This window comes from Castor canadensis, chromosome 16, assembly GCF_047511655.1.
Source record: "Castor canadensis chromosome 16, mCasCan1.hap1v2, whole genome shotgun sequence".
Lineage (NCBI taxonomy): Eukaryota > Metazoa > Chordata > Mammalia > Rodentia > Castoridae > Castor > Castor canadensis.
The window spans coordinates 24,964,809-24,988,356 of record NC_133401.1 but is presented as its reverse complement, the minus strand read 5'-3'; the positions used below and the strand labels follow the sequence as shown (position 1 = coordinate 24,988,356).

The following is a 23,548-nucleotide window of genomic DNA, read 5'->3' as shown; positions in this document are numbered from 1 at the left end:
GAGATTAGGAACTTCCTAGGACATGGGGTCCTCCAAGCCTGGGAGGCAGGAGGGGTGAAAGTCACAGTTCTGCCTTCTTCTTGGTGGGGTGTCTTCACTTCCACTCTGAATCTCAACTTCCTCATCTGTAAAATGGGCATGATCAGATAGAAATAAGTAGGAAAAGATGTAGAGAGATTGCCAACATGTGATAAGAAGTCAACCAGTGATAAGAAGTCTGTCAGTGGTGGGATACTCAGGCACAGAACACGCTCCAGTACCACTCACTGCTCTCACTTTGTCTCCTCCCAGGGTCCTCAGGAATCGTCATTGTTGTTGTCTCCATTGTAATCTTCCTCCTCCTCCTCTCAGCCATTCTCATCTACAAATACTCCCAGAGGGGTAAATTGGAGGAAGAGAAGGCTAAACCTTTGGGGAACTAGAGAAATGGAACAAGGAAGCTAACATCACAGTGGTAATACTTTCTTGTCCTTTTTTTAAACCCCAGGATCTGCTCCTGACAACAGATTCAAAAGGTAGAGCTACTTACAGAGCCTTGCCAGCCAATGCTTAACTCCTCCTCCACCACCTCGGATGCCTAAGACCTTCTCTCTTACCTCAACCTCTCATCTACTCCAGACCAGCTGTGACAGCCATCGGGTTCCTCTCTTCCACTTTCCTATTGTCACACTTATATTCCCGCCCAGGATTCCTTCATCACGAATCACATTGCCTCCAACAAGCTCTCCTCCTCAGCAACCAGGGCTATGTACCCGGAGATCCTGGGTTGGGCATGGGAATTGGGGAAAGGTAGAGACATTTTGGTGCAGAGACCTGTGCTGTGACCTAGCTTTACACCCTAGCACACCCTGCCTACTCACAGGGACCTTGACTTCCATCTCCAATCTCCTTCATCTCCAGTGTTTCACTCTTTTTCCCTCAGCTGCTGCTTTTCCAAAGACCCTGAAGAAGTGGTGACAGGTAACCAATGATGGGGATATGCATGTGCATGTTTTGTGTGTATATGTGTTGTGTGTGCACGTGTGTGGTGTTTGTATGTATGTATGCATTGTGTTTTTGAGAGTGTCTAGGTGAGCATGCATGTGTATTATTAGGGCATGTGTGCATGGAGGCATGCACTCATAGCACAAGAATGCATTGTACATGTATGTGGATGAACATTACGAAGGTGTGTATATTGTGTGCGTCTGTGTGCACATGTATGCATGTGTATATCTGTGTTTGTGCATGTTTGTGTGAGTATGCATGTGTGCCCATATATCTAAGTGTTCGTGTATTTCTGCATACACATGTACATCTGTGTATGTGTGTATTTGTGTGTGTGTATACATGTAGCTGTGCATGTGTTCATCTGGGTGTGTGTTTGCACATGCATATGTGAACATCTGTGTGCTTGTACAAGCATGTGTGCATGTTTGATTTTATATGTGTACCTTATGAGCATGCATGTGTCCACACACATACATGTGTGCACATATGAGTATGCTTGTGTATATATTGTGTAGACGGTTGTCCATGTGTACCTATGTGTATGTCTAGACATGTGCATGTGTGTGTGCGTATGCATGTGTCTCTGTGTGCATGTGAGCATGAAGTGTGCATTTGTGCACATGTACATTTGTAAGTATGTGTGTATATACATGTGTGTAAGAATGTAAGAGTTAGTGATGCGTGTCTAAGTATGGCGTGAGTGTGCATGTGAGCTGATACATTCATGTGTGTATGTAGGTGTGAGTATTCCCATGGATAGGTGTGCATATGCATGTGTGCAGGTGTATAGTGTGTGTGTGTGTATGTGTGTGTGTGTGTGTGTGTGTGTGTGTGTAGACCTGGCCTCTAGCCTGGGGATGAAACAATGGCAGAGTCTCTCCCTCCAGGTGCATCCACAGATGGGAAGAGTTGCACTCCTACCTTGGTGAGTCCCACTTGGACAGCTCCCCTCAGCCTCTTCTCTCTCCAGCTTTCCTCCTCTAGTTATGCCAGTGGTTTGTGCTTCTGCTGCCATCCACTACAGCCTTCCTTCACTCTTTGGGAGAGCTTAGCTTGAAATCTTCTGTACCCTTTCTGGCCAGGGAACCTCAGCCCACAACTCTTTCCTGAGGACATGTCTCCATCTGTAGCTTGGAAAAAAACACCACCTTCTTCCCATTTTTGGGAAGAGTGAGTGGATCAATAGGAACTGGCTAAGTCAGCCATACAGAGTGATCAGCAGGATTCCAGGCATGGCATAGGCTGTCAGGAACTTGTGCTATGAGTCTTATAACTATCTGCGTGACCTCAGGCATGTGGCTTTCCCACTTGAACTTCAACTTCTTCATCTATACGATGGGGATAGTACGCCCCACCTCTTGCTGCTATTGAGAGAATAATGTACGACCCTTTTGGAAGTACCTGCCAGCATGTACACTACACATTCTTCTGCAGTCACCCTGCATTGCCTCTCTCTCTGCCGCTCTCAGTCCTGGCAATCGTGAATCTGCTTCCTGTCACTCTGGGTGTGTCTGTTCTAGACATTTCATATTCACAATACCTATGTTGACAGATGTTTTATGAATTATCTACCACTGTGTAACAAATGATCCCAAAATGTAGTGTTTGAAAGCAATTGCATGTATTATCTCTAAGTGTCTGTGAGTCAGGGATTGGGGTGTGGCACAGCTGGGTTTTCTTGCACTGGGCCTCCTCATGAAACTGCCTAGGATGCTGGCCAGGGATACAGTCCTATTAAGTCTTCACTTGGGAGGGTCACTCTCTGGTTGTTGCCCAAACTCAGTTCTCCAAGGACTGCTGGGTAGAGATGAGCCTCAGTGCCTGGCCACATGGGCCTCCTTGCTGGGCAGCCCAAAACATGGCAGCTGGCTTCATCACAGTCAGTGAGAGAGAGGGAAATTTTAAAATCCGGGAAAGACAGAAGTTTGTCCTTTATCACCTGCTGTTGGTCATGGTGCCCCATCTTTTTTCTATGTTCTGATCATCAGATGAAAGTCCCCAGGTCCAGGTGACACTCAAGAGAAGGACACACAGGGACTTGGATATCAGGAGGCTATTTCAAATGAAATACTTTTGGGACTAAAGGTGGTGGTACACACCTGTAATCCCAGCTACTTAGGAGGTGAAGATGGAAGGATCTCAGTTTGAGACCAGTCCAGGCAAAAAAGTTAGTAAGAACCTATCTCAAAAATCAAGCTGGATGTGGTGATGCAGGCCAGCTCAGACAAAATTACAAGATCCTATCCAAAAAATTAAACCATACATTAGATCAAGGGCAAACACAACAAGGGGATTGGACTTTGAGCACATGATAAAAGTGAGAGCACACAAGGGAGGGGTGAGGATAAGTAAGACACCTAAAAAATTAGCTAGCATTTGTTGCCCTTAATGCAGAGAAGCTAAAGCAGATACCTTAAAAGTAACCAAGGCCAATAGGAAAAGGGGACCAGGAACTAGAGAAAAAGTTAGCTCAAAAAGAATTAACCTAGAAGGTAACACACATGCACAGGAAATTAATGAGTCAAGTCCCTGTATAGCTATCCTTATCTCAACCAGCAAAAACCCTTGTTCCTTCCTATTATTGCTTATACTCTCTCTACAACAAAATTAGAAATAAGGGCAAAATAGTTTCTGCTGGGTATTGAGGGGGTGGGGGGCAGAGGGAGGGGACAGAGTGGGGGGTAAAGGAAGGGGTTGGGTCAGGGGGGAGAAATGACCCAAGCCTTGTATGCACATATGAATAATAAAACAATAAAAAAAATTAAACCATGAAGGGCTGGGGGCGTGGTATGCATCTCAAATGGTAGCTCTGAGTTTTTTAAAAAATCAAATACTCTTGCCTGGATTTAATCCTGTTCTTTGCTTATCTCCAGAATGAAGGGCCCCAGACCTCAGGAACTGAAAATGCCCACAGAATGACTTATTCTGAGTTGAATGCCAGAGCCATAGAAAAGGGAGAGGCCTCTCCCAGTCAGAGCACTCAGCTTCAGGACAGCTGTGTGTACTCAGAGGTAAAGAAGAAACAGAAGAGCTGAAGCAAGACATCCCACAAGGGAGCAGAGTCTGGGACAGGACCTCTTGGGGTGGGGGCTAAGCAATGATTGTGCTTTTATTCAGATGTCTAGTGAAGACTTATTCCCTTCTTTTAAAAATTATTTTTAGTGAGTTATCATTTGAATAGGCTTAAATGCACAAATCTTGGTGCAAATGTCAAACTGTCATCTATTTGTCTGTGCTAGTCAGCTTTTTATTATTATAATGAATACCTGAGATGAGTCAACTTATAAAGACAAAAGGTTTGGGGGGCTACTAGGAGGATGGAAGAGAAGGGAAAATGAAGATGGGTGAGGGGGAATATGAATGAGTAGTAGAGATAGTGGATATTATCAAAGTATATCATGTATAGAAATGTTACTATGTGCAATTTAATATAAGTCAATAAAAAAGAGAGAAAAGGTTTATTTTGGCTCATGGTTTCAGAAGTCAGTCCATGACCAACTGGCCCCATTGTTTTGGCTGTATGGTGAGGCAGTACATTGTAGTAGAAGCTCCTGATGAAGCGAAGTTGCTCACCCCACAGCTGGGAGGAAAGAGGGAGAAAGGGGCTAGGGTCACACCATCCTCTTCAAGGGCAGTGCTATCAGGGACTGGAAGACCTCCCACTAGGTCTCACCTCTTAAAGGTGCTACTACCTCTCAATATCACCAAGCTGGGGACCACACTTTCAGCACATGGGCATTTGGGAGACATTCTAGATCCAAACTATAGTTCTCTCTCTCTCTTTCTCTCTCTCTCTCTCTGTAGATAATATCTATCTCTCTATCTTATATTTATCTATCTCTATCTTATATCTATCTTATACCTATGTATCTCTCTATATCTATCTATCTATCTATCTATCTTATATCTATCAATCTCTATCTTATATCTATCTAGCTCTCTATCTTTATCTATCTCTATCCATCCATCTTTCTCTATCTCTTTCTCCCCTATCTATTGTTCTCTCTTCCCTCTAGAATATTTCCAGTGCCCCCAAAAGTTCCCTTGGGACCCTCTCTAGTTCTCCAGTCAATTTCCACTTCCTTTGAGATAACCTTTTCTGCTCTTTACAGAGGATAAGTTTCGCCTGTTCTTCAACTTTGTGTAAGTGTAATAACATACCATATGCTCTTTTGTGTCTAGTTTCTTTCACCCTCCATTGTGTTTTTGAGTTTACCCATGGTGTTGCATGTATTTTGTTCTTGGTACAGCTGGGTATTATTCAATAATATGATTATACATTTGCTTATCATTCTCCCATTGATGACATTTGGGCCGTTTCCATTTTGAATTTTTTATTAATGTATATTAACTGTACAGTCAGGTTTCATTGTGATATTTCCATTCATGCATGTAATGTACTTCTATCATATTGACCCCCCATAACTCTTTCTTATCCCCTCCTTTTTACAGTTTTAAAGGGTTTCATTATGCTACTTTCCTACATGCATACTTTGACCATGTCCACCCCATCACCATCTTTTTACCTCCACTGGTTCACCCACCAACAGTCCCCTTTTACATTCATGTCACATTTTCCAGGTCTAGAGGACTGCCATGAGCATTCATGTGTATGCACACACACCATCCTTTCTCTTGATTTGTACCTGAGAGCGGAATGGCTGGGTCCAAGGACAGGTGGATCCTTAATTTTATTAGTAACATTCAGCTTTCCAAAGGGGTTAGGAAGGAATTTGTGTGCAGTGCCTGCCTTAATTGTCAATCTTATGTTTTCAGCTCCTTTCTCCTATGATTTTTCATAACCTCACACAATCTTGTGTGCTGGAGGGAGGGGCTTTAGTGAGCAATCATTGAGGCAAACAGACCCTGAAATGACCCCAAGTGACCTTCAGTTCCAGTATCCATGCCCCTTGGGAACCTCCCCTGCTTGACTGTGGTGATTTTCTTCTAACCTATGGGATGTCGTGAAAGAGATGGACTGCCACCTCAGCAATTTCTTCCTGAAAGCAGACTCTCTTTACTGCCTTTTTGGACTGTGTGCTTAGGTGAAGTGAGGCCCTGTACTGGAGAAGTCACATGGCAAGGACTTGGAGCCACCTCAGCCAGCAAGGAGCTGAGGCCTCAGTTCAAGCCTCAAAGAATCAAACCCCACAGGCAATCACATGAGCTTGCGCTGTACAATACAGAGCTTGTGTTGTGGGAGACAAGAAGCCAAAAGAAAAAGAGGTTAAGTGATATTCTTAGTGAATTACCAATCACAGCTTTACCCTGACTTCAGAAATAATCTTTCCATGGTTTCAAATTAACTTTTCAAGTGCAATTTCAAGTTAATATATTTTTATGAAACACAAAACAAGCCAGATATGGCAGCACACACCTGTAATTCTAGCACTGGGAAGGCAGGGGCAGGAGAATCATGAATTTAAGGCTAGCCTGAGCTACATAGAGAAACATATATATGTATATATATATGAGTCAGGTGCAGTGGCTCAAGCCTATAATCCTAGCTACTTGGGATTTGGAGATCAGGAGGATCTGGGTTTGAAGCCAGCTGGGGAAAAAGTTAGCGTGACCCTACGTCAACCAATAAGCCAGGTGTTGTGGTTCCTAGCTAGGCAGAAGGCTAGGCTGGGAGGATACCAGCTAGGAAGATAGGAGTCTGAGACTAGCTTGAGACAAAAATGTGAGACTCCCCCACACACACCTAAAAAATAACTAAAGCAAAAAGAAAGGACTGGGGGTATGGCTCAAGTGGTAGAGCACCTGCCTGTCTAACATGAGGCCCTGAGTTCAAAGTCCAGTACCACCCCCAAAAAAATGACATGAATGTAAAAATGGGACAGTTTTGGGGGAAAACCAGAAAGAGGGACGGAGGGAGATGGTGAATGAGGGGTGAATATGATCAAAGTATACTTCATATGCATGTATGAAAATAGTTTAATGAAACCCATCAAAATTGCTTTTTAAAAAGGGGGATAAGAAAGCAGTAGAGAGAGTGAATTTGGTCGAAGTACATTATATGCATGTATGGAAATATTGCAATGGAACTCCTTTGTAGGGAGGGGTGAGGATAGGTAAGACACCTAAAAAATTAGCTAGCATTTGTTGCCCTTAACGCAGAGAAACTAAAGCAGATACCTTAAAAGCAACTGAGGCCAATAGGAAAAGGGGACCAGGAACTAGAGAAAAGGTTAGATCAAAAAGAATTAACCTAGAAGGTAACACCCAAGCACAGGAAATCAATGCGAGTCAATGCCCTGTATAGCTATCCTTATCTCAACCAGCAAAAACCCTTGTTCCTTCCTGTTATTGCTTATACTCTCTCTACAACAAAATTTGAAATAAGGGCAAAATAGTTTCTGCTGGATATTGGGGGGGAGAGGGAGGGGGCGGAGTGGGTGGTAAGGGAGGGGGTGGGGGCAGGGGGGAGAAATGACCCAAGCCTTGTATGCACATATGAATAATAAAAAAAAGTCCTTTGTACAATTAATATATGCTAATAAAAATAGAATTTAAAAAGAACAGAGACAAAATAAAACAAAAACCTCTACCCCAAAACCAAAACCTCCTATGTTCACTAATTTATCTTATGGTTAAGAAGCCATCTGGGTCCTGTGACTCTTCCTAAGTGATGAGAACCTGCCCATCTCCGTTCCTGCAAGGACCATTTGGCCAATGTCTAGTGACCTTTACGTTTGCCCAAGAATTCCCAAAATTCTCAACAGTGAAGTGCTGGCATCTCCTTAATATGAACACTGCAAGCCCAAATATTAAGCATTTGGTTATCTGCCTGGAAGCTGAAATCTGACTAAGACAGATAAGGGTTTATGTGAGTCAAGTCCCTTAAAATGGGGGTGTGTGTGGAGAGATAACGGAACATGTTGCAATAGGCAACATCAGTGTGTTTCCTGAAAGTTGATGTGATGTGGGAAGTAGGAACTAAAAAACCAGCACAGAGCGGTTCCTGCCCACTTCCTGGGGTGAAAGAGGCTGCAACCTGTCTGTCCTTTCTCCTCTGAAGACTGAACAGCTAAAGAAAAACCCTTGGACAGGCTGGCTGCCACTATGATCCCTAGACTACTTTCCCTGCTCTGTGTCCGTGAGTTAACCGTGCCCTGGGACTGTAGAAAAACCATACAATTGAAGAGATATTTAGATTGGGGATGGAATGAGAAATGACAACTTCACTTTACTGAGTGTATAGGAAGAATTAAAAGTCTTGTGTGGGCATGGCAGAATTAGCTCAAACCTAGGGCTTTACAAACTTTCACTTCCCTTGTCCTGACTTCAGAATTATTGCTGTCTGCCTCTTCCACTGGGATTTTCTGGACTGGTGTTTTTCTCACTATCACTCAGACATGTTGTTTAAGTAACAGTGTAGAAATAGAAACATTAAAAGGTGAAAAACATAAATGAAAATCTAGCTGCCAAAAGGGAGGTAACTCCAAGGCAGATGCAGTGAGAGAGGCAATGTTGGGACAGTCTGTGTACCATTGCTAGCCAAGGTTTTCAATCTGCAAACTGCTAACTCTGGGCAATTGTTTTTGACTGAGATGTATCAGACGCTGCTTCAAATAGACTTTTTTCTTGACATAATGAGAAGTACTATAAGAAATGATGATTGTACAGTAAGCCTGTCTTATGTGTGGATTTATTACATATGGTTTTCACCAGGTACAATCAAAAAATAACAAATGGAAAAATCAAAAGAAACTTCAAAAACAAAAATTTTAAATTCCTGTGAGTATTACACAGCTCAGAGGATGCAGAGAAGCCCTCAATCAGCCCCATGTTACATCAGTAGTATTGAAATTGTTGTGTGATCTGTTGAGTGTTTCTCTGCCCTTCATTTTGTGAAAAAAAATCTGCCTCCCAAAGAGCAAAATGGTGCCCTAAAAGGAAGGCAAAAGCGAATGCGTGTAGTTTAAGTGAGAAAGTGAAAATTTGAGAGTTATTGAAAAGCAGCTATCTTTAGAGGAAGTTGGGTGGTGTTATGGGAAAAACAAATCAAGCAGCCCCAGCACTGTACTGAAGTCTTGCACCCTGAGCATGTCTGGGTGGTCTCCTTGGAACTGGATACCAGCAAATACCAAGGGTCTACTATAGAAACTTTTCTTATGCTGTGATTCAAGACTTTATTCATTCTTTCTTCCACCTAAAATCACTGCATATGACAATAATGGTGAGTTTTCCACTCTTGGAGGATACCATTCTGATCCATTCCCTGCAAGAAAACAATTGCACAAGGAAATTAGATCCACTATTACAGGTTAGGATTTTGATGTGAGTTTGCAAAGTGAACTGACTTGCCTCACATTGCAACACATTTCAGGGAAAGCAAATTTCAACCCAGGACCTTTTAATTCCCAAATCACTATTGTTTCTATGCAGTTGTGATGATCAATTAAGAAGGCACTCATATAGGATCTTTGGTGTGGAAGCACCCTGGGGGTGTTAGAAGAGACTGAGGATTGGGAAAACCTGAGGAGGCAAAAGCAGTTCAGAATGTCCCCAGTAAAGGAGTCATAATGCAATTCAGCATGAATATTTTCAGAAATAAATAAAATTTAATATACACACACAAAAAAAATCATTGAGAAGGCTGAGTTGCCTTGGCATGGGGCTTCACACTTGGGTTTTTCCTATTATCATGATTGACCTCAAAACTTTAAGTTACTCCATCAAGTTTTCCTTGTATCAGGTGTCTATCTTGGGAAGAGACTTTTAACTGTGTTTTGCGGAAAACTGTAGGGATATAGCAAAAACTGCAAGTGTTCTAGGTCCTCCAGTCCTGCATGCATCAGTTTGAGGTCTTAATAAACACATGTCAGTATTTAGGACTCAATTTCTCCATCTTTCAGGGTTAGCTTCGGAGTTAGGTTCCTGTAGGCATGTTGCCATGCACACTTAGTGCTGAACGATGATGCTTTTAATGTTCATGCTTCCTTCTCTGACTTGGTTGGGGATATATTCCATCAGCCAGTACTTCTAAGATCTTCCCTAAATGTATGCATGGAACTTCATTCCTTTTTTATGACCAAATAGTATCCCATCACTTACGGAGTGGCACATAGCTGTATAGACACAGATGTAGATAGGATGAGGCTTACTCAAAGGAAATGGTTTATATATTATAGAGTTTGAGACATCCCATGATGTGACAGCTGCAAGCTGGAGACCCAGAAAAGTCTTTACAGTGATATAAATTCCAGTATAGGATCAGAAGACCATGGAGGTCTCAGCTCAGGCAGCCAGGCCGAGACGGAACCCAATCTTCCTCTACCTGTTGTTCTGGCCCTCAACAGAACACCCACCCACTTCCCTTAGGGGTGAGGGACAATCTGCTTTATTTGGCTCACAGTTCACATGCTCATCTGTAGAAACACCGCACAAACACACCCAGAATCAATGTTGAACAAGATATCTGGGCATCTTGTCGTCTAGTCAAGTTGACACTTAGTATTAACAGAGTCCCCAATAAGAACTCTGTTCTCATTAACCAGACTCCTTCCCTTTCCCTTTCTCTATTCTACTTTCTGTACTATAAACTTGCTTACTGTAGCACCTTGTATGAATGAAATCATATGCTATCTGGCCTTTTGTGTCCGGCTTACCCATCCATGGTGACACATGTGTCAGAATTTTTTGATATTTTTTTATGGCAGACTAACATCCCATTGTGTGGATGGATGTGCCACATTTTTACTTGATGAGCACTTGGGTCATTTCCACCTTTTTTTGCTAATGATTACTTCTCTTCCAAAATATTATATGCCATTTTTTTTGTCTCTTGTATGTAACTTTAGCACCAAACCTGGTAAATTCCTCCTTTTTTTAAACTAAGACACAAAACTGCTTACTGTGTACAGAGGAAGAAGAAGAAACCTCTTGGAAACACAGGTCTGATAGACCTAATTTGAATTAGAACAATCTCTTTGTTATGTTCATAAACAGGCTTGGTATTAATTCTCGAAAATTTTTATTACCATAAATTAATTCTCCAAAAGGGTTTCATTGTGATATTTATAACATGCATATAATGCACTTTGGTCAAATTCACCCCATCTATATTACTTTTTGTACACCCCTCTCCCCTTCTTTTTAATAGTGTTTAGTGGTTTCATTGTGCTATTTTCATACATATATGTAATGTACTTCTATCATATTAGCCCCATCACCTTCTTTCTCCCCCTCCCCCTGCCAACTGGTTTGCCCCCAAATAATCCACCTTTTGCAATCATGTCATTTTGGTTTTAGGTCTAGATTCTGCATATGGTATTTGTCTTTCTGAACTTGCCTTATCTTGTTCAACATGATGATCTCTAGTTCCATCCATTTTCCTGCAAATGACATAATTTTAAAGTAATCTCAGCACTCTAACAAAAGTGTATCAACCACATGTGGGTATTTATGACAAGACATCTGTAAGATATGGTCAGATGTGTCCAAAATTGTTTTCTCTTGGAGCCCTCTTTCTCCATCATTTGGGGATGAATTTCTATGTTGCAGTCATGAGGAGTGTTTGCCAGGGTCACCTAGACTCGTGGCTCTCCACCTTGAAAGCACATGCATGCCACCTGGGTCACATTGAAAAGTACTGATGCCTGAGCCCCAACCAAAAGGATTCAGACTCACCTTTGGGGGTCGGTTCTGTGCATTGGACCTTTTACCAGCTTCCTGGAGAATCCCAGTGTGTAGCAAAGAGTAAGAAACATTCTACAAAGGCAGCTATATGTGATGTTGTGGGAAATATACTTTTTCTCCTTCATGGAACATCAACTTGGACTTTTTGATGCTTGCTACAGGACACAAAGCAACAAACTTTGTCTTGATTAAAATATTAAAGCATGAAAAGATAATGGTAAATATTGGATCAGAAGCCTTTCAGATTAAAAGTTAAAGTTGAGGCAAGGTGTAGTGGTGTATACCTGTAATCCCAACACTGGGAAAGCTGAGGCAGGAGGGTTGCAAGTTTAAAGCCAGCCAGGACTACATAGCAAGACTCTGTCTCAAAAAAAAAATCAAAAGAAACAACCAAAAAAAGTTAAAGTTGAGTCAACTAGCCTGTCTCATAGTTTTTTCCAGCTATGAGCCAAATTCTCATCCCCAGACAATGAATACTGGTAATTTTTTCATATGTGGAAGCTAGACCTATAAGTTAAATGTATATAAATATAGATGCATATATTATCATATATATACACATATATATGCATATTCAGCTATATGTGCATATATATGAGAGAACAAAGTTGTATTAGTGAGCCTGCCTGAGGGGACTTCAGGAGATGGGAAAGGAAAAGAAAATGTTAGAGAATGAAAAATATTGAAATAACCCATCTACATATGAACATATTATACTCACCATAAGCTGTTGAATATTAGGTGAGCATGGTGATAGAGAAAAACATAAGTAACGGAGGGTTAATTTGATTAAAGCATGATGTATACAGGTTTGAAGTACCAAGGCAAAAACCCCTTGGATTATCAAGGGGTTAAAAAAATGAAGGGCAGGAGGGTAAAATAAACTTTTTCCAGGGATGGGTAACAGTGGGAGGGTGGAGGACACAGGAAAGGGAGAATGAAGGAGACTATGCTGGATGTACTTTGTACTCCTATGTGAAAATAGAAAAATGAAACCTGTTGAAATTGTTCTAAGAAGAGGGGAGTGAGGAAGAGGGAGATTATGGAGGACGTAAATCTAACTTAGATGTATTATAAAAACATATGTCAATATCACAATGTATCCTCCCTGTACAACTGTTATATGCTAATAAAAATTTTTAATGAATATTGGTGATTTTGTTGAGGTATTAGAAGTTGAGGTGCCCTGGTGGCAGAAAGATGAAGATTTATGATAAGGTTGCATTTTTCCACATCCTTGAAAAATCTGAGTGCCTTAGTCTGTTTTGTGGTATTGTAAACAAAATATCCTGAAACTTCATCCTTTATAAAGAAATGAAGTTTATTTGGCTTATGTCCTAGTCACCTTTCTATTATTGTGACCAAATAACTGAAATAATCTACTTAAGAGTTCCTTCAGTTTGTATATTTTGGAATAGTTTGAGGAGTGTTGGTCTTAGTTCTTCTTTCAAGATCTGGTAGAATTCAGCAGTGAATCCACCCTGGTTTGGGGCTTTTCTTCTTTGGAAGATTCTTTACTACTGTTTCAACTTCATTAACTCATTATAGGTTTATTTGAGTTATTAATATCATATTGGCTCAGTGTTGGTGGGTTGTACGTGTCAAGGAATTTATCCATTTCTTCTTGATTTTCCAGTTTGTTGGAGTGTAAGTTTTTAAAATATTTCCTAATGAACTTTTAATGTCATCAGTATCTGTTGTAAGATCCCCTTTTTCATCTCTGATTTTATTCGGTCTTCTCCCTTCTTCTTTTGGGTAGTTTGGCTAAAGGTTTTTCAATCTTGTTTATCTTTTCAAAGAACCAGCTCTTTGTTTCACTGATTTGTTGTATTGTTCTTTTGGTCTCCATTTCATTAATTTCTGCCCTAATTTTTATTATTTCTTTCCATCTACTGGATATTGAATTGATTTGCTATTGTTTTTCTAATTGCTTGAAGTGTATTAAGTTGTTCATTTGAAACCTCTTCTATTTTCTGATGTAGACATTCATGGCTACAAACTTTCTGCTTAGCATCCACAGCCTTTGCTGTGTCCCTCAGGTGCTGGCAGGTGATAGTTTCATTTGCATTTGAATACAGAAATTTTTTAAACTTTCCTAATTTCTTCAGTGACCCACTAATCATTCAAAAGTTTGTGATTTAATCTCCATGTGCTTGAATAGTTTTGTTAGTCTACGGCCATACTGCTCTACGCATGCCCGAGCTCATCTGAATAGTTTTGTTAGTTTTCCTTGCTACTGATTTCTAGATTTATTCCATTAGGATATAGGAAATTTTTTGGATTTTTTTTTTTTTTTTGGTATTTGTTGAGACTTTGCCTCAGGTCCATAGCAGCACAGCACATCCTGGCAAGCTGTGCTGTGCTTCAAGCTGTCCTATGCTTCTTGCCCCTGGCTAGCTCAGGGGCAAGAAGCATAGCTTGACAGGCGCCTGCCTGTCGAGCGCAAAACCCCACGTTCAATCCCTGGTACTGCCAAAAACCAAAAACAAAACAGAAAGAGAGAAGCTGGCTCAGCGTGGCCAGAAAACAGAGAGGCAGGAAGTAGCTGACTTCCTAATATCCTTTTCGAGGACACCCCTCCAATGCCCTAACTCCTTAAATGTTCCTCCACCTCCCAATAGCATGACAGGCTGGCAAGCAAGCTTTTATCACATGGATCTGTAGAGACTCTCCAGATCCAAATCAGAGCAAACGATTCTGATGGTGGGGAAGCCCAAACAGCATGGTGCTGAGTTTTTGAGGGTCTCCATGGCAGAGAAAAGGAAAGAGAAGCAGAAGGGGCATGTGTGCTCACAAGGAAGCCAGAGGGTGGAGTGGGGCCAGGCTCATTCTTTTCATTTACTTATTGTTGTGGTACTTTCTGTTTAGCCCATGGTGGCCCGGGACTAACAATTCTCCTGCCTTAGTCTCCTGAACAATGGGATTACAGGTGTGCTCCACCTCAGGCTCACAGTTTGATCACATTCTGCTCTTGTGGGACTAACCTGTCCTGTGGGAACTACATTAATCCCTTCAGAACTCAGTGCTCAGTGATCTGATCATGTTTCTAACAGTCCTCAACACAGCATATGAATCTTTAGGGAATACACTCAAATCATATCCAAACCACAGGCCTGGGCATGTCACCAGCCAGTCAACATGCGTATCTTTTAAAGACGATAGGTTTGGGGCTACAGGTGTGGCTCAAGTGGTAGCACACTTGCCTAGCAAGCTCAAGGCCCTGAGTTCAATCCCCAATATGGCCAAAAATGAAAGAAAGAAAGAAAAAAGAAGAATAAGATAGTTTTTTCTTTCTCCCTCTCTCTTTATTAGTGTACATTAATTGTACAAAGTGTTTTGTTGTGTTATTCCCATACAATTCATTTGTTAGTGATCTACTCTGCCAGGGCCAGAGAAGACACAAGAGTCATCACAGAGTCCCTGTCTTACAGGTGCTCACAGTCATGATATCCTTCTTCTCCTATGAAATGAGCTACAGATACTTCTATAAACTGCTTTCATTCCTTAAGCACAGCCTCCTGTTTCTGTATTATGGATGCAGGATCTACTCATCTTACCACATCCAGTGTTAGAATTCTCTTAGTATTTTCTTCTGTTGTCTGACATACTGAGGTCTGACCTCAGTAGGTGCTGTATGCTCTACTTTATAAGTTCTCTTTTATGCTATTGAGACTTTCCATAGAGTGTGACCACAGTACAGTTAAAATTAACGTGTGTTTGGTCAGTAAGGTGTCACAGAGCGACCTTTCTCCTGTGGAAGTATAGGAGGCTTTGCCTACAGGGAACACTACTGTTGATGAATTTAGTGATTATCTTTTATACTTTCTCTATTAAACATGGAGTTGTTTCCTATGTGATGTTTAGTATGTTGTATACTATTTTTTTAGTGGTACTGAGGGGTTGAAATCAGGGCCTCATGTTTGTTAGGCAGGAACTCTACCACTTGAATCATTCCACCAGCCCTTTTTGCATTGATTATTATTATTATATTTTTTGGGTGATACTTGGGTTTGAACTCAGGGTCTCATGCTTGCTAGGTAGGTGTTCTACCACTTGAACAGCTCCACCAGCCAAATCCTTTTTTTTTTTTTTCTTTTGCAGTACCTGAGTTTGAACTCAGGGAATCATGCTTACAAGACAGGAACGCTTGAAAGTGTTGGAGCCACTCCACCAGCCTTGCATTAGTTATTTTTGAGATGAGGTCTCACTTTCTGCCCAGGCCAGCCTGAACTATGACCCTCCATAGGGGAAGCATTTGTGCTTCCCCATGTAGCTGGGATAATAGGTGCATGCCACCATGCCTAGCTTTTTATTGGTTAAGATGAGCTCTTATGAACATTTTCCCCCAGGCTGGCCTTGAACCCAAATCCTCTTAATCTCTGACTTCCAAGTGGCTAGGATTACAGGCTGGAGCTGCTGCATCTGGTCCTTAATCTTTTAAAATAATAATTATTTATTTTTAATGGGCATATATGGTAATTGTACTTCTTTGTTGGGTACAATGTGATGTTTCAGTTAATGTATACATTGCATAATAATCAGATCAGGGTAATTTGCATAATAATCACCTTAAGCATTAATCATTTGTGGTGAGAAATCTGAAATCCTCTCTTCTAGCTACTTTGAAATGTCCAGTGCATCATGGCTAGCTTTGTTCACTCTCCTGTGCAATAGAACACCAGACTTATTACTCCAGTCAGCTATAATGTACCTGTGGGCAAACATCCCCTCTTCTAGACCTCCCCTACCCCTAACTTTTTCCAGCCTCTGGTAACCCCCAATTCTGTTATATTTGAAGGATTTAATCTATACTCCAGTCTCAAACCATATTAATAATGGTTGTTTCAAGTTTTATTTTGTTGTCTCTCGTGGCCTTATCGTTTGGTTAAGAATCCAAGCGCTATATTGAATAAAAGTAGAGAGATATCATCACTTGTCACAATCTTAAACTTCAGAAGAAATGCTCTCACTTTTTCCCATTCAGGACAACGTTGGCTACAGGCTTATCATATGTAACCTTTATTATGTTGTATATTCCTTCTAGTCCTGGTTTCTTCCATGCTTTTATCATGAAAGAATATTGAATTTTGTTGAAAGCTTTTTCAGCATCTGTTGAGAGGATCATGTGGTTTTTGTCCTTTATTCTGTTGATGTGCTGTAATACCTTTATTAATTTTCATACATTGAACAATCCTTGCATTCGTGGAATGAAACCAATTTGATCATGGTGTATGCTCTTTTTAATGTGTTGTTGAATTCTGTTTGCAATTATTTTATCAAGAATTTTTTTTTGCCAGGCACCAGTGGCTCATGTCTGTAATCTTAGCCACTTAGGAGGCAAAGATCAGGAGGACTGCAGTTCAAACCAGCCCTGGGCAAATAGTTCATGAGATACCCTATGTCAACAATACTCAACACAAAAAAAAAGGCTGGCAGAGTGACTCAAGGAGTAGAGCCTGCATAGCAAACATGAAGTACCAACAAAAAAATTTTTTTAAGAATCTTTGTGTCTATGTTCATGAAGGAAATTTCTTGTGTGTGTGTGTGTGTGTGTGTTATTTGGATTTGTCATCAGGGTGATACTGGCTTCATGGAATGAGTTTGGTAAAGTAACTTCCCATTCTTTTATGGAATCATCTAAGTAGTATTGGTGTTAGCTCTGCCTTCAGGGTCTGGTAGAATTCAGCAGTGGATCCATCCGGTCCTGAGCTCTTCTTTCTTGGGAGACTCTATTACTGCTTCAATTTCATTGCTTGCTATTTATCTGGTTAGGTGGTTTTTATCTTCCAGTTCAGTTTTGATAGGTCATATTCATCTACAAGCAGGAAGACGTTAGGGTTTCTAAGAAAGAATGGAGTAGCTGGGTAAAGCTGAAGTCACATTGCAGGATGGAGAACATGTGAACTTTTTTTTTTTGCTGTACTAGGGATAGAACCTAGGGCCTCCTGTATGCTAGTCAAACACTTAACCACTGAGCTACATCCCCAGCTCAAATGTGAACTCCTCATGTGTGAACCCAGGTCTAAGCTCAACAGAAGGCTCTAGGACACCCCTCCGTATCATGGAGGTGACAAGATGACTCCAGATAGGCATTTGTACCTCATGGGTGTTTCCTTTGCAGGGCTGTGTGTTGGCCAAGAAGACATAAGTGGAGATGGTGAGTGACTGTTCAGCCAAACTCTCTTTAATCCTTCATCCCAATTTCCCTTCCCTTTTTTCAAATAGGCTTCCTGGGAGCAGGTGAGTGTGTCTGACCCAGCCCTGATGCCTGCTTTCTTGCAGGGTCCCTTCCCAAGCCCAGCCTCAGTGCCTGGCCCAGCTCAGTGGTTCCTACCAGGAACAACGTGACCCTGCAATGTATGAGTTCAACCCCAGGTGCGTACTTTGTCCTTAGAAAGGAAGAGGCTATTTTGGAGTCCAGGCCTTCCAGGCTCTCAATTGAGTTGACAGAGGGAGCAGCCAAGTTTCATCTCATTGAGCTATGGCCCAGTGATGCTGGACACTACACCTGTGAATACTACAGAAAAGGGTTTCCAAACACAACGTCACAGCCCAGCAACGTCCTTCTACTGTTGGTCACAGGTGAGGAGAGACTGCCTCAGAGTGACCTATGGTGATCTTCAGATGGGGGTTGAGAGAGTGACGAGATGAGGAGTGGCAGGGAAAAAGGGGTCTCATCCACAGAGAGTTGGAGAGGGAATGGGTGACAGGGACAGAAATGGATACCTTGGTTTTATCCACACTTGTAGAAGGGAAAATCTCTGTCCTGGAGTCAGAATAGAAAGAGGGAGAGATCAAGCATGATGAGACTTCCCTACCTAGGGAACAAGGGAGAGTGGGGGGACCAAGGCTTTCCCATTGACCTCAGAGCCTTCTTCTCTGGCAGGATATTTATCTAAACCTTCCCTCCTAGCCCACCAAAGGGGTAAGGTAACCACAGGAGGGAATGTGACTCTGCAGTGCAAGAAGGAAGACAATGGGGTGATGCCTTTGATGTTCATTCTACTGAAGACAGGAGTTCCATCACCCATACAGTTTCGGAGTCCATCAGGGACAGTGTCAGACTTCACCTTTCATAATGTGACAGCCAAAGACTCAGGAAACTACAGCTGTGTGTACTACCGGTCAAAAGCTCCTTTCTGGGCCTCGGTCCCCAGTAATTCTCTTGAGATCTTGGTGACAGGTAAGGTTTTGCATACTTTTACAGATGCGTTTTGTTATTCTGAGTCTGGTTCTATACCATGGATAATAAATTATCTATTATTCTTCGAAATTAAGAATCTTACCATGGTGAGAACTCCTACCACTCCCTACATCTCTCTCTCTCTCTCTCTCTCTCTCTCTCTCTCTCTCTCTCTCTCTCTCTCTCTCTCTCTCTCTTCTCTCTCTCTCCCTCTCTTTCTCCCTGGCAGTACTGGGGTTTGAACTCAGGACCTTGCACTTTCTAAGCAGAAACACTACCACTTGAACCACACCCTCACCCCTTTTTTGCTTTAGTTATTTTTCAAGTAGGATCTCATTTTGCAGAGAGCTGGCCTCAGATAGAGATCCTCTTCCTACCTATGCCTTCCTCATAACTGGGATCACAGGTGTGAGCCATGATGCCAACTTTATTGATTGAGATTCAGATTTCACTAACTTTTTGCCTGGGCTGGCCTCAAACCACCATCCTCCCAATCTCTGTCTTCCAAGTAACTATGATTACAGGCATGAGCCATTGTACACAACCTCCCTGCATCTCTTAATGTCTTGATTTTTTTCTTGTGATAAGTGATCATTTTTTCCTTAACTCTTTCTGTTCTCAAGATGAGGTTTTCCACAGCCTCCTGTTTCTCTGCTGTTACTCTTCTAGAGGGTAATCTTGAGTATTTCCTCATGGCCACCATGGTTACTGTTAGAATTCTCCTAAAGTTATTTTCTGCTTCCTGCCACAATGCTACCTCACTAGGTGCCTCTACTTTGTAGAGTCTCTTTTATACTGCTGAGACTTTCCCCATGGAATAGTTAGAAACAAAGGTCTATATGGTCAGTGTGACTGATGGAGAGGGTTTCTCTGGCATGGTAGAGATATTACCTGTTTCTCGCCATGGACTTAGCCCACAAACATCACAGCTGCTGAGGAATTTAGAGATGAGCCTTTCATTCTCTGTAATAGACTGATGCCAATGCTGGCTTCTCTCTGAACCAGGGCCAATCCCAAGCTACAGTTCTTCTTGAGATATACAGTGATCCAGGTTCTCAGCTATTAGGCTCAAACTCTGCCAAACTCACTGCCTGTGTGGCATGTCATGGTGCAAGGAGTTGTGCTGACCTGTTACCGATGTCTGTGCTCTGTGGGACTACTTTTGTCTTATGTGTTCCACCTAAGTATGGAGGGAGGAGGGAGAAAGGAAGGGTAGGAAGTTGGAAATGAGATAGAGGGCAAATAAGTAAAGGGAGAGAACTGAGACGGAGTGTCTACAAAGGGAAGAAGACAAAACAACATTCAGTACAACGCTCATAAAATTCTACATTTTGTCTTCGAGAGTTAAAATTTTACTCACAATGACCCAAGCTTTGTATGCACATATGAATAATAAAAGAAAAAAAAAGACAAAAATTTTACTCAGAGTGTAGCTAGCCGCTGTCCAGGATCTGATTGAGTAGATCCATTTGAGAAGGGAGACTCTTTATGGCCAGTACTGACTCCCTCCTCTCTTTTAGGGTCTCCAAGTGCCATGGTGGAAGGTTACACCAAGTGTAACCTCATCCGGCTGGGAATGGCTGCTGTGATTATGGTCATTATAGGGGTCATCCTGGTTGAAGCCTGGCACAGCCAGAGGAAGTCTCCAGGTGAACCCAGGTAAAATAACTTAGTTCTTCATTTTCCATATGCTGTGGTGGAATTATGAGTTTCTTCCCGGGTGACTGAAGTATAGTGGACAAATAAAAACTGATTATGACCCAGGTTCTTGTTGTTCATGCCTGTAATCTTAGCTACTTGGGAGGCTGAGATTAGGAGGATTGCAGTTTGAAGGCAGCAAAGGCAAAAAAAATTTCATGAGACCCCCATCTCAATGGAGAAAGCTGGGTGTGGTGGCACACACTTGTCATCCCAGCTACTGCAGGAAGTGTAAATAGGAGGACTGCAGACCACGCCAGCCTGGGAAAAAGTGAGACCCTATCTTAAAAGTAACCAGAGCAAAAAGAGATGGAAGTGTAGCCTGCCTTGAAAGCATGAAGCACTGAGCTCAAACCCCAGAAACTGGATACATTTAGTATGTACAATGTGAGGTTTGTATACATTTAATTTTTGTCAATTATACCTCAACCTGGGGAAAAAAGTAATTAATTGTGAAATGATCACCACAATGCAGCCAATTAATGAAGTATTTAAGGCAAAAGTAAAGAACAATCAATATGAAACTCAATCTAGGGGGAAAAAAAGCAATAGAAACACAGTGAACACCTCTCTATCATAACCATAATGTAAACAGACTTAACCCTCCAAACAAAAGACACAGACACAGACCATGATTGGATCAAAAGTAAGGTGCAACAATCTGTTGTCTACAAGAAACACACCTCAAAACAGCAACTATTATCAATGGTGCCTTCCAAACCCTGAGATGGGGAGGATGGAAAGTGGGGAGGGGCTCCCTAGTTTAGAACCCATGTTTGTAGGCCAAGAGAACTAATATTCCTTCTCTAGACTCAAGTCCATCTCTTTCTCCCCATAGGCCTCACAGCGCCCCAGGAGAATGGTGAATCCTCAGTCATGTTGGACTTGCTCATCCACCCACAGCTCTTTGAGAACTATCCAGGCCTGGAATCCCTGCTCACTGGCTCCTCCCATAGGACAGAGGTCAGGGTTGGGCACAGACACACATTGAACACATCACTATTTTTATAATTATTATAATAAAATTATAATATTCCTCTTCCTCACTGTTAGGACATGCCACCTGGACCATAAACGAAAGCCCATGTATTTATGGAACTATTTCTGTGTTTTGTTTCGGTTTGGTTTTGGTGGCAGTAGGATTTGAATTTAGGGTCTCACACTTGCTAGGCAACTACTCTACCACTTCAGCCACATCTCCAGGTCTTCCTGCCTCTTTATGCTATTTTTCGGGTAGGGCCTAGCTTTTTTTGCCTGGGCCAACCTCAGACCACAATCCTTTCACCCATGTCTCCCACATATTTGGGATTACACCACCATACTCAGATTGTTTGTTGAGATGGCATCTCCAACTTTTTGCCTGAGCTAGCCTCAAACTGCAATCCTACTGATTCCACCTTCTAAGGGGCTGGGATTACATGCCTGTAACCCCAGCTACAAGTTCTTTATTATAAATTTCACCAGTGTGGCTTTATTTTTCATTTCCTTCTCCTCCTTCTCCTTCTCTTTCTCCTTCTCCTTCTCCTCTTCCTCCTCCTCCTCCTCCTCTTCCTCCTCCTCCTCCACATGCTAAACAAATGCTCTACCACTAAGCTATATTCTTGGCCTCTTATTTTGCATTTTCTTTTTACTTTTTCTTTCTTTTGGTGGTGGTACTATGCCTCATGTTTGCTAGGCGGGTACTCTACCACTTAAGACATACCCTCAGCCCTCATTTATTTTCTTAAGAATTTATGTCTCTGAATATCTTCTCAGGTACTGTTGACTATATATAATAAACAAATTATATATACATGCATTATTATATGTATCTCTACAATATAAATTTATATTCTTAAATTGGTGATTGAATACTTTGTTTATATTTTTGTTGTTGTTTTTTTTTCTTTTTGAGACAAGGTCTCACTATGTAGCCCAGGCTGACCTCCAACTTTCGATCTTCCTGCCTCAGCCTCCCAAGTCCTGGGATTACAGCTGTATGCCACAACACTTGGCCTTTTGTGTATTTTTTTAGTTGGTTGTTTATCTTCTTAATTTTGAGTTCTAAGATTATAAAGTCTGGATAAAAGTCCATTAGCAGACATGTGCCTTACAAATATTGATTGTTTTCTGTTTTTTTTTTTTTTTTGGTACTGGTGCTTGAACTCAGGGCCTACACCTTGAGCTACTCTACCAGCCCATTTTTGTGATGGGTTTTTTTGAGATATGGTCTCGTGGACTATTTGCCCAAGCTGGCTTCAAACCATGATCCTCCTGATCTCTGCCTCCTGAGTAGCTAGGATTACAGGCATAAGCCACTGGTGCTCAACTTTGTTGTCATTTCTTTAGCATCATTCTAAAAGTGAAATTTTTAAACTTTGGTGAAACCAACAAATCAGTAATGCTCTTACTTTTATGGTGAAAGCTTTTGTATTCTACCTAAGAAATTATTGTGCAAGCCATAATAGTGAGGATTTTCATCCTGGTTTTTGTCTTTAGTTTTTTAGTTTCATAGGCTCTACCTTGCGTATTTAGGTTATGTCATTGACATACAATGTCCAATTGTTCCAGGACCATTTCTTGAAAAAATTATTCCTTTCCCATGCAATTATCTTGGTATTATTGTTTGTAACTCAGTTTGATAGACCAAGCATAGTGATGGTCACCTGAGGTCCCCAGCTACTGAGAACCTGAGGCAGGAGGATTGTATTTCAAGGCCAGCTGGGGCAACAAGACCCTGCCTCAAAAAAGAGAAAGGAGCATCAATTTTTTACAAATAATAGGTCAGTTTCAGAATTTTCTAAGTTATTGCATTGATCTATGTCTACATTACATTGTATTGATTATTATAGTTTTAATAAGTCTTGATAACAAAGAGTATTGGTTTTTTGAGTGTTTAAAACTCATTCTAACAAGAGTAATAGGATTTGATCAAAGAACACTGTATGTATGCATGGAAATATCACAATGAAACCCTTTTATACAATCAATATATCTAATAAAATTATTCTGGTTCTTTAACTTCATTTAAATGTCCATATAAATTTCAGATTG

General features: G+C 41.4%; 2 protein-coding genes across 4 annotated transcripts in view; both read left to right on the top strand.

The window, feature by feature from the left end:
* Positions 1-4,510, top strand: part of LOC109698890 (T-cell-interacting, activating receptor on myeloid cells protein 1-like) — a 31,544-nt gene extending 27,034 nt beyond the window's left edge. Inside the window, exons 4-8 of the mRNA XM_020183319.2 lie at positions 292-381; positions 488-515; positions 923-960; positions 1,878-1,915; positions 3,864-4,510. Of these exons, the coding sequence (XP_020038908.2) occupies positions 292-381; positions 488-515; positions 923-960; positions 1,878-1,915; positions 3,864-4,025 (356 nt within the window). The 3' untranslated portion in view covers positions 4,026-4,510. The remainder of the gene's footprint in view (positions 1-291; positions 382-487; positions 516-922; positions 961-1,877; positions 1,916-3,863) is intronic.
* Positions 4,511-7,957: 3,447 nt separating this feature from the next.
* Positions 7,958-23,520, top strand: LOC109698889 (T-cell-interacting, activating receptor on myeloid cells protein 1). Of its 3 annotated transcripts, XM_020183317.2 has the most exons (6): positions 7,958-8,089; positions 17,756-17,791; positions 17,917-18,216; positions 18,521-18,817; positions 20,338-20,476; positions 21,354-21,527. In XM_020183317.2, exons 1-6 carry the CDS (start codon positions 8,056-8,058, stop codon positions 21,379-21,381), a joined length of 834 nt encoding a protein of 277 aa, XP_020038906.1. In that variant the 5' UTR covers positions 7,958-8,055; the 3' UTR covers positions 21,382-21,527. The 3 variants fall into 3 exon arrangements, with proteins under 3 accessions (XP_020038906.1, XP_020038907.1, XP_020038905.1); XM_020183318.2 differs by lacking the exon at positions 20,338-20,476 and having other exon boundaries at positions 18,548-18,817; positions 21,354-23,520; XM_020183316.2 differs by lacking the exon at positions 20,338-20,476 and having other exon boundaries at positions 21,354-23,520.
* The last annotated feature ends 28 nt before the right edge of the window (positions 23,521-23,548 follow it).

Excerpts from the sequence above, each read along its gene's own strand:
- LOC109698889 (XM_020183316.2), top strand. The coding sequence starts at position 8,056 with ATGATCCCTAGACTACTTTCCCTGCTCTGTGTCC. Across the intron at positions 17,792-17,916 it reads AGAAGACATAAGTGGAGATG|GGTCCCTTCCCAAGCCCAGC; the intron begins GTGAGTGACTGT and ends GCTTTCTTGCAG. Across the intron at positions 18,217-18,520 it reads CCTTCTACTGTTGGTCACAG|GATATTTATCTAAACCTTCC; the intron begins GTGAGGAGAGAC and ends CTTCTCTGGCAG.